Source organism: Cydia pomonella, chromosome 11 (genome assembly GCF_033807575.1).
Source record: "Cydia pomonella isolate Wapato2018A chromosome 11, ilCydPomo1, whole genome shotgun sequence".
Taxonomy (NCBI): Eukaryota; Metazoa; Arthropoda; class Insecta; order Lepidoptera; family Tortricidae; genus Cydia; species Cydia pomonella.
Window position 1 is genome coordinate 9,968,523 of NC_084713.1, and position 15,250 is coordinate 9,983,772.

The window sequence follows — 15,250 nt, forward strand, 5'->3', positions numbered from 1 at the left end:
TTAGCTGTTTTTGAGTTATCGCAAAAAGTTTCCCCTTCATAGTAAAAAGACGTAAATCCACAGTTAAAGGTTATTACGACACTAAATGGGTTGTTAAAGTTATTTGGCATTATTAATGTAAAAATTCGCTTATTTTACTCATTCTATTTTTATTTAATATTTAATTTGTCTAAAACAGTTTCATTGGCTGTAAGAGTAAAGCCGGTGACTATTGGCAGTTTTAGAACGAAAGAGTAAAAATTAAAAAGTAAGAGGCTATCCCGCTAATTTTATATTCATATTCGTTTATTGCAGGGATCGGAAACCGGTATTTTTTGTATGGGAACGAAAACGGTATTTTTTCGTTCTTTGTTAATTATTTCATTTCTAATTGGGCAATCTCATACTACGAAGTCGTTATCTAAAAACACAACCGAGTCCTATATTTGGAGTATAAAGTAAACCGAAATATATGATTATTTCAAAGTTTTTCTAAAAAACCGGTTCCGATCCCTGGTTTATTGCACTTATGTACGATGCATTATGTCTAGGGCTTATTGATATACTTTACTTTTTCATGCTTTAATGAACCAAATCATTTTAAAATTACTGCAGTTTGCTAAAATATGTGTTTTATTCATTTATATAGCAATCTCAATGTTTTTCGCTATGGGATATTTATTTTTAAACATGCAAAGTCTCCGATTGCAAGTAAGTTTGTTACTTTAATTATATAGGTCCTGATAATGCAAATTTGCCTATTTGTTTAACTGGGGTGAAAGGTACCGTTTCATCCCTTCGTTAACAATCTACTATACTTTAAGCTCCAGTTTAGCTTATTGTGACGGAAGAGTAACTACGGAACCCTACACTGAGTATAGCCCGACATGCTCTTGACGGTTTTATTTTATTTTTATGATATAGGAGGCAAACGAGCAGACGGATCACCTGATGGTAAGCGAGTATTAGTAAGCAGGCCTATGAACGTCATCGTCAGTTCTACGCCATAAATAACAAATCACAAAATTATTAAACTGGGCACATTTAATTGGCGTAAACAGTTATATCATTGATCTGCTATTAAACGAACTTTGCATGATTGTCCTTGCCCCCGTATTAAATGTGTACGTCATTTTAGCAAGGCTCAATTAAATAGGTTTGTTTTAGTCACGTCACCGTTAATACATATGCGTCATGATTGTAATAATTATTATCTGTCATCAGTAATCATTGTCCATAATTTCGGTCAGGAGTAGCAAAACCTTTTTTTTCCGTTGTGTTATGTTGACGACGTCAATAGAGAAGGCCATAAAATAAGTAAATAAACGGATTTATCGTTGTCCGAGTATTCACGTAGGTACTTATGAATATAGCACCCATTTTACTTGTAACAATGTAAGCACTCGATTTTTACACAGATACATGATTATATGATTAAAATTTTCAGACAGTAAAGTGCATCAGTTACACACATAGTGACACTATTGTGTGATCTCAAAATAACTAGACGCCAGCACAGTTAGATCTTGGGCCGCAGCCAGACATATTACAACACCGTCCCTGCTATTACGAACGTCGCGTGATACTTGTTTCACGGGAGTAAACACGCGTAAAAGAGTGACAGCCTCGTGCAATTGTATTGCGATATTACAGTAACGTTGCACGCGAGCACGCGACGCAGTATCGCATTACCGCTGGCCGGTTGCCATGCAGATGGGAAGACGTGTGGCCAGAATATCAGTAAAATGCTATCAATATTATGTACAAATAAAAAACGAAACGAATGATTACCCGCAGGAAAGTGAAATGAACACTGTTACCCATTTATTGTCTCAAGGTTTACCGGGTGTCGCGTTCAGTTCGTGTACACTGATTACCATCAGAACAGTTTCCAGTTAAATCTGGTTAATATAAGTATGTAGTAGATTCTGGTCTCCTGAACAAAATTTTCTTACGGAATATTCGACATAAATTTATACTGTAGACTGAGGTGACTTTGTTTCGTATATGTCAATCAATTCAATACGTCATTTGCTTTTAAGCGTGTTTATAAAACCTATAAATTAAGGTTCACCAAGATTGGGTGATTCATTTTTGTTGAACATACTTACATAGGGTCCCGCCCGCACTGTGTTGTGTAGATTTGTTACTCTGTTACCTTGCTTCGCTCCTATGCAAGTTTACCCTAATTATAATAATAATAATAAATATTCTTTATTGTACACCACATAATTATTGAAATGGAGAATACAAAGAGAACACAAATTACAATTAGGTAACAACAGGCGGTCTTATCGCTAAAACCGATCTCTTCCAGACTACCTTTGGGTAGCAGGGCAGGAAATAATAACTTACAACAGTGAACGAGTAGTGCCAATATGAGATTACGTAGATATTAGAACAGTATCACATATCACGCATAAAAATATAAAGCTTTATAAATACATAAAAATACCAAATATAATAACTACATAATATTCATAAATATAATATAAAAAGGCAGGTTAAGACAGCGAGAGGTAATGTGATTTTAAAAGGCTTTTAAATATGGGAAGGGATTTTGCACATCTTATTTCCAACGTCAAAGCATGCCACAAACGAACAGCCCGAAAAGTGAAAGAGCTATTATAAAATTTGTTTATTAATAAATAAACTTTCCCGTGTGTTGAGACGAGTTTTCCATGCGGCCCGCGGAAAATGTACGCATCGTACGAGAGAAAGTTAATATTTAACAATGCTATAGGACTAAAGCAGTGGATTTATTTAAAACAACCAGCTGGGCTAAGATGGTTGGCTTTTTATCATTTCTCACCATGCCTGTCACGTTCTAACAAGTATGTAAGCGCGAAAGTGACGGACATAGTGACAAGTGATAAAAGTGGAACCATGATGCCGCCGCAGATGCATTTACGGAAATAATGTCGTAGATTAACCTTACCCTTGTCGTAGATTTGCCGTACTTTATCTAAAAGATCATAAAAATCTCTGAAATAACCATATTATACATGGTAGCCCTCAATTAAATACTAAGATCGCGATCTTGGAAAAGTAAATGAATTCAAGAATCTTGAGCAAGAATTTTTCTAAAAAAATCGTAATTATTTCTGTAACTACTAAATAAAACTCACTAGGATTATATCGATAGCTTTGTCTTAAACTCAAGAGCGCTATCATTCCTCGTTGGTCTTTGCTGGGCATTTTCCGCAAATCAACCATTGTGCCTATTTCGTTGGTCTTAAAGACACCTTACATTCGAATTAGATCTTCTGCATAACAAGTGACCAGTTCTCATTACTCATGAGTGTATTTAATCGCAAATGTACTGGCAGAATGCAAGTTAATTTAGCAACAATGTCCCGCTGTTTCCGAATCGGTACGTCGATGTCGATACGTCTCGACTGTCTCGGGTTTGCATGGGCGGCCATTGCTCTCCGCGAATGTGCACACGAGGTGTGCTAGGGTTGTCTAAGATATATCTACTTCTAAAATTGACAATAAAAAATATATATTAAGAGGGAAGAATAGCTTGTGATCCTAACGAAATAACAGTACTTTTTCTATGAAATTCCATTTCGGGAGAAAACGGTTTTTGATGTCGATCGCTACAGCATAATAGGTACTATATTCTCGATTTTTAGGTTTCGTTTTTTTGAAATAAAAGGTTTATTTCGCAAGTTTAAAAAAAAAGCCCTAAACCTAAACCTAGTTTTTCATTGTGTCAATAACTTACTAAAAAAATCATAGAGAATAGAAAGTATTTACCTAGAAGTTGAAAACCATTTTAATTTTTTGTATTGACGAAATACGTGCTATACTTACCTCATAAGCAAGTCATATATAAGCGGCACATTGAAGCACTGAGAAACTCGCTAAAATACTTCAAATAACTACTTAACCCTAAATGGGGTTAGATCAAAGGTCACCATCATCCCAGTTGAACTAGATTCGACCTAGGTCTAAGCGAGCAAAAAAACAGTCCTCTTCATTAAGTATTTGTTTACTATCTATTACATCAGGATATAACGCATGCTGGAAGTTGCGAGCTCGATCTCGGGCTAATATAAAACATTTTTTAGTTAATATTTCTTTTATAGCCCGACCTAAATACGCCATGACTGGAAAAAGAAAAGTGCTGCCTATGAATCAGTAGCTGCCAACAGTGTGATAGTACGAGAAAAGACCAACCCCAATCCACTGGCTTAACTGATTTTATATACTTAAATGAACATACATATACCAAAGTGGAATTTACAGGCGTATTTTAATTGTAATAACTGGATATGAATTCGATCTGGATTAGATATGGAACACCAGATCAGATCATATCAGTGTCAAAAGTGCCATTTTTGGTTGAACAAATGTCACTTGTGACACTGACAAATCAAATCTAAAAATTAGAATAAGCTTGTCAGTGTTGGTATTAGTACCTACTTTTTGGCGACCCTAACAAAACTGTCGCAGTACAATTCCAATGTCAAGTCGCCACGAAGCGGCATAACTTGCACAATTAATTGTCCGCCTCGGGCTTCAGTGACGTACAAACTTCGCATAATCAATAAATAAGGATATACATACACTTCTCTTTTAACCTATCTACAATAAGACACGCACCCACTTCTTGCGAAAACCGGTGAGTTGCCTGGGTGACTGTCTGGTAAACTAAGGACACTATAAGTACGAAGAATTTCGTACTTTGACCCGCCAAAGATAGGAATCTTTATCACACGTGCGTAATTGTATTGCTGTCCCTCCCTTATGATGCTGCCGGTAAAAGATTGTGCGAGCGGGTCAGGAATATAATTATTATATTAGAGGTAGAAACAGGTGGATCAATGTACGAAATTCTTCGTGCTTGGCGTCCTTATTTTATGGTTCTTCCGCGTGAGCCCGGTAAAAGGCGAACTTTTGAGATGCTGCCTGAGCGTTGCGAGGGAATACATGCTTGCTAATAATCTGATAAAAGAGGATGCTGAATAGCTGCGAAGTGGAGGAGGAAAAGCTCCGAAGCACCAGCTGAAGGATAAACGATAAGATGAGAAAGAAAGAGAGAGAATGATGTGATCCGCCGAAACCACCTTTTAAAATCTTTCTGGTTTACAATAATGATTTTAAACGTGACTTACGGCCCGATTTGAAGAATGAGATACGATAACGATAAGTTCTTGTTTAGATAAGTTCTCATTTAGATATCGTTTGTATGCCGTATAATTGACAGAAGCAGCTCGATTCGGGCAACCAATGTCACTTTGACGTTAAAAATATCGTAGATAGATCTTATTGGAATCACACCGAAATCGAAATAAAAGTAAATTTAGACATGTCGTTTAGTTATCGATCTTTCAAAGATCTTTCCAAGTTCTTAAACGTGTCTTAATCATTCTTCGAATGACACTATTGTAGTAGAATATTGTAAATATATGTAGTAATCAAAAATCGCCGTGGGCTTAGAAGGCCGTGGAAGTACGTTCCTCAGACGAAGGCGCGGGCAATAAAATGTATCGTTAATGCACAAGTGGCATTACAAAAGCGTATGGAGTGGCATTACAAAAGCGTATGGAGTGGCATTATAAAATGGATTGCTCACTATTTGACGTGTGACCTAGGGAACCATTTTTCTGAGTCCGGCGAACGGTTACGGGACTCCCAGGATAAGATTTGCTATAGCCTTTTTTTATAATATAGAGTGAGTTTGAGAAATGTGGCTGTGAAAAAAACGATTTATGTATAGTTAATAGAGGAGAGTAGGCTATATCGTACGTACCGCCGGTTAAAACGTACCGCGTCTAGATTGCCCATTAAACGATCTACTTTATTTACACGTGAAGCACCAATCAATCTTCAATCTAAACAGCCCTCAATAATCTGCACAAAAATGGCATAGGGCTAAAACCGAATGAAAAAGAAAAAAAAACTTTTTTAGTCGGTCTTGATCTACTTTTTGATGTAGGTTTGTTAATATATGAGGAATAGCTGCCAGCATCCTCGGTACAATGCCTCAAGGGACTATTTTAGATTTAAGCTAGTTATAGTGTAAATAAAGATTTTATTAGTAATTTACTTAATTTATGATCTACATAGGTAGATTTCAGATTTCCCTCACAGCTCTATTGGATTGGCGTCGTATAATTTTGCTCCATGAGAATGTACCCAATCTGAAGATCGACAGTTTGATATTAGTCGTTATTTCATTGGTCCTATTACGATTCTTTTATACGTCTTCCGATAACTTCCGACCGCGCCTACGTTCCCACGTTGGTGGCGTTTTGATATTGTGCGTGTGAACACTGTGTATTACGCGTGACACACCGACCGCTGAATATATTTCTGACCGAATGATTACCTAGCACAGCGTAACCTAAACATTATTTTAATAATATCTGTAAGGACAAGAAAACGCGACAGACGATTTGAAAGTTAGCTAACGGGATTGTGCGTCTTCATATTTTAAGAGCAATTTGCGATAGCTGTAGCCAGCTGTGACAAATATAATTGCACATTTAATAGTACGAGTAGGTACCTAATGTGCCAAGTACATTATGAACCAACGAAGGTTAACAAAGTAAAAAGCCTAAAAAAAGTGAGTAATTAACCTTGTCTACTTACATTTATTTTTCATCTCTAATTATACGCAGGTACGTACGTATATGTAAAAATAAATGGTTACTTGCAATATATGTAAGCGCATGAACCACGTAAAACCAGTAATAAACTAGCTACAGAGCAGTACGGTTGTTTGCTTTCCGACCCCGCGACACACCATCTGGCGACGAGGATGGGATTTCACATTTGTTCTCTACATTTTGTTAAAGTTAAAAAACAGCATTTGTGTAAACACAACAACATTAAACGACAAAGCCCTATAACGTGTTTTGTACGCGTAAAGTATGTAGAAACATCGAGAAATAATAAATAATAGTACAACTTGACATTGTTCCAAATAGTATTTAGGAATTACATGATCAGTTACGAGAATGGAGTGAATGAATGAATTGAATGGTATGCGCCGGCGCGGGCCTTGGCCTTAGCGTTATGGTAATAATGATCGCGCGTTGTGACGTTCGGTCTAGATCGGTGCGATTGTCTAGTCTTAATTATTAAACTTCAGCCATGACAACCTGCAGTTGTATTAACAGGATGTAAATAGTTAGTGAGGCTAACGTATTGTTGATATGACGTGTATTGTGGCTACAGTTAACAACAAATTTGATATTTGCTGGATAAGTACATGACCATATTATATAATGAAGTATAATCAAAGACAATCATAATATAATATACACATTAAAATAACAAATAAGTAATTGAATAACGACGCAAAAGAATACAAGGTTAAGAATCATTAGACGGTCAAAATCCGAGTAAGTACCTACGTATATGTTTGAAAACGCAATGAACACGACAATTTGTTACGCTATGTAGTACCTAATGACCAGACATTACCATAAAAAGTGGCAAAAACTTCTAAAGTTGATGACGCAATATTTTAATGCCCTTCAACTTGATCTCTGTTCGTTTTTCGATAGCGAGAAGTACAAACAAAATGATCGAAGAGGTCATGATCATGATAAGATCACGTGGTCGACATAAAGTTGCCAATTCTCCAAGAATTAATACTCGTATGGAGGCCCGACCATGACGTAAGTGACGACGCCGAGGGTGTGGTTGAAGACGAAAATAACTGCGCACACACATGTATAATAAACGTTCGGATTCCGAACTCAATCGATATTTATACTCGTAAATACTAACTACTTCAAGTCCTGTAGGTAACAAATATAGTATACTGATCATCATGTTGCTATGACCTCGACATTAACCTAGCATAACTGCTAAAAACTGGTCATTCAGTAGCAAAGATCAATTTTGCAGACAGATGTCTGCAGCTGAGATTATTTTAATTGGCCAATTGAATAATTATATTGCTTCAAAACACATGCACGTGCACGAGAGCTCTTAATATCTAATTACCTAAACTGCTGCAGAAATATCACGCAAAATGAAGTCTTGGTCATTAATTACCTACCATACTTATATAAATCCACAGTGATAATGATCACGCCCAGGTTACGGAGGGTATCAGTTATTTCTTTCATATAAATAATCATAATTACATTTTCCTCTCGAAAGTTTGCAACGTTCAGTAAAAAATAAATGTTTTTGTACCTATCCAGAATTTTCGATCTGTGATAATTTAAGTTCACTTACATTAAATTCTTTCTTGATGGGATCGTTGAGCATGCCTCCGCAGAATATGATGCCGTCCACGACAACATTGCACATGAAGGAGGCGAACACGATGACCCAGCCCCAGCCACCATCGGGTGGGACCACCTGTAAATCAAGATCAAATTGAGTGGTTTGATAGCGTTCTACATAACGCTGTAAATCTGCAGATTTGCTCGATAAGAGAGGAAGGATAAAATTAGGAGGCAAATTTGTTCAGGCATTAGCGTGGTGAGCCACGTTGCTGGGTTAGGGGGAGCCCTAGTATGCACTCAAAATTTATCGAAAGAAAATACACTTTACCAAAGATTCTTCTACTCGACCTGGACCCTGACCCACGGTGCTATTATCAGATATTATAAGAACATTAACCATTTTCAGCAGTATCATTTATGCATATAGAGATGGTATAGAGTAGCATAATGACATTTTGAAGTTGAAGTATTTACTTTAGGATGTTGCCCGCTGATATAATATTCTTTTAGGGGTAGGTACTAGGTATCCGAAGAGTTTATATTGCGGAATCCAATTATTACACACTTTTATAAGCTTTTATTATTATTTAGCATCAGTGCGTATATTTGTTACTTTGTATGTTTGATTGAAATATTTCAAATCTTGTAACTTAAATTTTAACCAGTTCCTGAAATCTGATTCGGTTGAAATTTGGAGTACTTCCATAATTCCTATGATAATGCAACAATATGCTAACATGGAGCTGATCTGATGATGCAGTCGGAAGGTAGCCAAAGGAACTTCTCGATAGAGGAACATAAGCACTTCGAGTTTAGGCTCATTATAATGGTCTTGTGAAGTACTTGATAGACATACATTGTATATGAGAAGTACAGTCAGAAATAAAACAATGTCATAAAAAAATTACGGTTACTTGCCTTATCTCCCAATCAAAGAGTAAAGTAACCTATTATAGTTTTTTTTTATATTGATCATGTCATGTGTCTCTTTGTCTGTATGTGGTATCGTAGCTATCAAACGGATGAAAAGGTTCTTATTCTTATATTATACGTATCTATGTCCCGAAAAGTTGAGCTCTGCTGCAATGCTGTTTTATTCTGACGAAAGCGGAACGTTTTCGTCAGAAAAAATAGGCTATAATTTATTCTGAAGAGAAAAAGGAATCTGACGAATGTGTCTTAGATCACAAATTGCTCCTTTTACTTTCTAACAAAAACGATCACGGAGCAAAGCCTCGGACAAACAGATGGACAGATAGACGTTGACTACGGAACTAGTCTTTGTGACCTTGTCCAAAAGCAGTCTGACCTCGACGCTTGGCAGGGCGACTGTTGCCACCCTAACACCGTTACACTCACACTATGGCCGATCAATTAATCAGCTAATTGCTTACCTAACGTTTCTTGTAACTTCTATCAATGGAACTAGCCACTTGAATGAAACCCACAAATTATTACAATATATGTTTATTTAACATTAGGTTTACAAAATTAAAAGCTGATCAACATGACTCTTGAATTTAGACGAATGGTTATGTTAAGCTGTAAGAATGATGTACGTGCCTATAATCATTAGCGCCCAAGCACAAGTTTCTAGAACAAGATCAGCCGTTTTGGCTAAAATCTGTTTCCGCCGTTTCCACGCTCTTTGCATGGCCATCTTCAACGAGTTCTACAACAGCAACAGGAGTACGGTCAGGATCAATTCAGAAAATGCAAGGGTTACAACTCCGAGTAGGCACCCGTTGATAACACTTTGTGCCGCGTTTCGCAAATACCTCTTCCTTTTCTCTTTTTTCGATTGCGCTGTCATATTAAGATTCTGTTACTAAAATTTGGCGTTTGCGTGTTGTGGTAGCCTTTAGTTCATTGAGGCTATTTTTTATAACAACTGCACGAAGAAACACATGTCTCTGGACGGATTGGTTCGGTATTTTTTGGAATTCTTTTCACTTTCTCAAAACCTATGAAAACAAGAGCTATGTGAAATGCTACGGCTAGCGTGAACAAAGTAGTTATTGGAACTAACATGGGGTTCAAGGTATTTCGTGAACCCCATGTATTACTAAAAAATATTGTAATTTTTAGACCATATTACACTTTTTAATTTCTATACTATCAATGATACGTTTGTCAAAAACTGTCAGATTCGTTTATATTTTTAATTGGTAGTAAAAGGTATCCTAATAGATAATAAAACCTTTATTGTTTCTATAATTTGAAATTTATTGAAATAAAGATTTTTAGATGTTTTACCTTTTTTATGCCAACATATAGATCGTGTCATTCACGACGACGCGTGCCTTGACTCTTAATGTCATGTTACGAAAGGTTAGATTTTACAAATCTGAGCGTCATCGTGGATGACACGAACTATAAAAAAAAATGCTAATCTAACTGAAAAAAAGTAGTTGATATACATAGAACGTTTACAGTAATTAAAAGATTATTTAATTCATAGTGAACTTGGAAGTAAGATGTTGAAGTTTAATACTTATAAACTTGGCTCTGGGCGAAATTTAGAACTTGTCATTCAACAAAATTAAAGGATCAAACGATAAATGCATGTCAGTCCGACGACCGCGTTTGGGGGTTCGGCTTTACTTTCTGGTAACTTTGTAACTACTTTGTGATAGTTAATGAAATATAATACAATAAAGTGTAAGGTAATTACCAGAGCTGCTTCTGGCTCGGAGTCTTCGCTGGGCGAGTCGCGGCCCAGACCGCTCTCGTCCGACGACGGCGTCTCGAACGGACGCTCGTCCGTTGCTACTCGCACCACCATCTTGGATCTGAAATAAAAATAAAATAAATTAGGTACAATGTAACTACATGAACATAATTATAAAAATATATAGGCATGTGTCTCTTTGTACCAGTTAGTATACTGGTCTTTGCCCGCGACTTTGCGTAGAATGATGTATGTATGTCACTTTATTGCACATAAACAGGTTAACATAAAACAGACAATACAAAACCAAAAAAATGATGATGATGAATGATGATGATAATTGATAAAAATTCTCAAACTATCTCCATACCAAATTTCATTTAAATCGGTTCAGCGGTTTGAGCGTGAAAAGGTATCAGACACACAGAAAGACAGACTAACTTTGGCATTTATGATATTAGTAGGGATTAATAATGTCGCTTAATTTATCTCATGGCTTTGCTACAATTTCATTTGCTTAAAAAGGAGTCCCTAAGGAGCACCTACTTAATCTTTCTGGTTTAGCCCCCATTGGTTGACTGGTAGAGCTGCTGGTTTGTTCTGGTTGGTGGTGGTAGTACTATCGTGTATTGTGCAATAAAGATTAAATAATTACATTTAACAGTTTAACAATCTTTCAATAATGTTAATGTCTAGTCGGTGTAAATAAAACAAAATATCAAAATTATAGCTCAATAGAGTTAGACCAAGATAAGTCTGCAGCGATTTTGATTCAAACCAGGGCTGTCACGAATGTCGTAGGATGCGAGTGTCCTAAAATGCGAATGCGAATACGAATGTTAGAGAATATGTAGTTGTTATTATCATTCGTAATCGGAAAAAAATCTGTTAGTACATAAAACATATGTTACCTTAGAACGGGATGTTATAAAGTGTTGAAAAATGCTGTCTACTGGTCAAAATTACTTGAAAACAGTTTGCGCGCGCTGTCTACACGCGAATCGATGAGACAGGACACGACCCGCGCACATTCGCTTCATTTGATGCGAATACGAATGTCGATGCAAATGTTTAAAATGATGCCAATATTCGTATATATTGATGCGAATATCCGTGACATCCCTAATTCAAAATTCTATGAAATTGTGAAATCCACACTTGCACAGTGTATGCTATCAGAAACGTTGCAGACTTATTGTGGTCTAACTCTAGCAAGTATCTAAGAATATTTATCTTGCAGGTACGTTAGTTAAGATACTAATAATTTTCGAAACAGGAAAGTGAACATTTATAAACAGGTATTTTTAACTCAGTTTTTTTTTCATTGCATATTTTTAGGGTCAGATTAGATTAGAAGGAAGAAAATATTTTCTATATTACATATACATATTGAAAAGGTCCACCGAAAGATCACTTAATAACATAATGAGAATTATTTATCACCATTTATCACTATCGATAGTAGAGACTAGTTTTCCTACTAATTACCATTCATGAAAACTAAGTGAGAACCTTGTACTAGTTATCATGCGAGTCATCGGTGAGAAGCGCATCTGCAACAGCGCTAGGAGGAAGTGAGGCCAGAGGCTGCGCCCCTAGGTCAGGAATAGCGTTATTCTGCAGTTTGCGGTGCTCCAGGATTAGTCTGCGTTTCCATCAGAGATGTGCGTAAGTAAACATATTGTGTGAATGTTTCTCTCTGACATGATTACGTAACTTTGTTTTTTCGTTTGATATTTTGGAAATTCGGTTTATTTCAATGTGGGAATTTTTAGGGTTCCGTACCCAAAGGTAATACGGGACTCTATTACTAAGACTCCGCTGTCCGTCCATCTGTCTGTCTGTCTGTCTTTCTGTCACCAGTCTGTATCTGATGAACCATGATAGTAGACAGTTGAAATATTCACACATAATGTATTTCTGCTGCGCTATAACAACATATATAACAATACTAAAAACAGAATAAAATAAATTTTTACCCATACAACAAACGTGATTTTTTTGCCGTTTCTATAGATAATTGTAGAGAACCTTTCGTACGCGAGTCCGACTCGCACTTAGCCAGTTTTTTTTATTATTAAGCGTCCGGACTTGACCACATACAGTGGCATGTTTGAGTGGTCTATTAATTATAGGTAAGCACAGTGTATGATTGTTAACTACTTATACATTTTACGTTTTCACATACATATACGTACGGACCTCATATGACTCCGTAATATATGTATATGTTTATACCCATACATTAACATACAGCTGATTAAATATTATTTACTCCTACAATGTGTTCATTAAGTTATGGCTATAGGACAGCTCTGACGCACTTACGATTATAATGAACATATAACGACTTCGGAAAACTTGTGTGTATCCCTTGGAACATGTTTGTTTGTAAACAATGTCATATATAATGTTGCAATGATAGTATTTTTTTGCTGAATAGATCGGTGACACAATATTCACAACTATGTAGGTATGTTTACTATAAGTCAGTGCTTCATTTACGAGTAAGGTAGGCTATACAATTATACATTTTATAATTTCGCCGCGCCGACAAAGTTTAATATGAATAGGTATATACTGAGGGCATACCGCGAAACACAAAAATCCAAATATCGTTATCTGCATCTCTATCACTCTTGCATTCGGGCAATAGAGAACTAGATAATGAAATTTTGATTTACCGCGTTTTGCGATAGGCTTTCTGTAAACAAACCACCTTGATACATCAATGTCATCAGTGAAAATACTGTTTAAGGCATAGTACGAGTATGTATAAATTACTCTATGGTTTACAAGATGTGCTATTGCTGTAGGTACTCTGGCAGCAAAATATTGCAATAATTCCCCATATTAACCTAAGTGTTTATTTATTAGCATTTTTCGAGCTACATTAGGATAAATAATTCGATAATTTACACAATACACATGCGCTTTTCGCCACAATCTTAATTATGCGCAATTTGGATGCCTAAGAATTTATTTCTTCGCATTTGCGTTTACGTACGCAATAGTTATACTTAATAATTGTTCAGTGTTCATAATTAAGAATGTGCATTATTTACGAGTAGGTACATTTTATCACGACTCGATTCTTAACAATGGGTTGTTCCTTATTTTTATATGCAATCCTTTAGATAATTACCTACGCTTCCTAATTTGTATTAATATTTATGTCACAGTAAATTTATTTTATAATATTACCTGTTAATACCAAACACAATTAAGTACCAAGGACTAAGAAAAACAATAAATAAACAGTAAATACTTTTTGTAAATAGTTATGGTTACAGACAGGACGTAAACAGGACGAATTACTTATTCCCATTAAAAGTATTTGTATGATTTTAAACTTTCTAATAGAATTCTTGGGCGTTTACTTTTTAAATTAAAATAGTTACATATTAATTCACCATTACCGAGACCCAGAGCAAGATAATTTAAGAGAATAATTCAAATGATATACTTAATGCAAATATATTAGTCGCATCCTTTGTAATACGGCACAACCGTTAATTCTAATAGTTATATCTCCATAATATCTATTCATATCTTACTGTAGGATAGAACCAACAAGACTGAGTGGAAAAATCCACTTAATTTTAGTTAGTACTGATAAGAAGGACTATTGAACAAGTGTAATGTGGACCGACGACCGTACGACCCGCACTGCACTGATAAGGGATAACGTTGTAACCTCTTACCAAGCAAGGCTGGCCGGGGGCTTTCAAGTCTCACTTGAACTTGGAAGTTTATGCATTCGTATTTCTAATAAGACCTGAGACAAAAAACAAAAGTGACCGACATACTCACTAAAATATATCAGCAAAAGTGGAGATGGACTGGCCACATGTTGAGAGATAGGTAGGAAAAATGGAGCAAAATCGTAACGAATTGGTATCCAAGAGGTTGCACACGGAGCCAGAGGAGACCTCGAACAAGATGGGAGGATGAACTGAAACTCACAGCGGGCCCGAACTGGAGAAGAGTGGCCCACGAGTCCCACGACAGACCCCAATGGAAAGAGCTGGAGGAGGCCTTTGCCAAGCGGCACACTGAGTTAAGAGACGTACTCTAATTCAGAATAAAAGGGCTTAATAGATAGATAGATAGATAATACCGTTGTCTTATATAATAACCAATTGTTTAGAAGTCCGCAGAGAATGTATAATAAAATCGATAGGTACTTCAACATTTATTCAGCAAATAGGCCACAAGGGCACTTTTATACGTCAACATGGAATTTACATACAAGCAAAAAAACACATCAACAATTATAAAATAGGTACAATTAACTATATGTTCATACAACAAAAATATATATCAATTCAAACTAAAGTATTATTATTTCTTAGAGATGTATAAAGTCTCTTATTGTCGAATTACAAAAAAAACTATCATA

The 15,250-nt window shown here is 36.1% G+C and overlaps 1 protein-coding gene across 4 annotated transcripts in view; it reads right to left on the reverse strand.

Annotated features, from left to right (window-relative positions):
- LOC133522807 (monocarboxylate transporter 10) overlaps positions 1-15,250 on the reverse strand; it is an 80,398-nt gene that overhangs the window by 9,921 nt on the left and 55,227 nt on the right. For all 4 annotated transcript variants that reach the window (XM_061858266.1, XM_061858264.1, XM_061858267.1 and 1 more), the window contains exons 2-3: positions 10,852-10,969; positions 8,185-8,310 (exon numbers count right to left, since the gene is read on the reverse strand). In XM_061858266.1, the coding sequence (XP_061714250.1) occupies positions 8,185-8,310; positions 10,852-10,962 (237 nt within the window). In that variant the 5' untranslated portion in view covers positions 10,963-10,969. The remainder of the gene's footprint in view (positions 1-8,184; positions 8,311-10,851; positions 10,970-15,250) is intronic.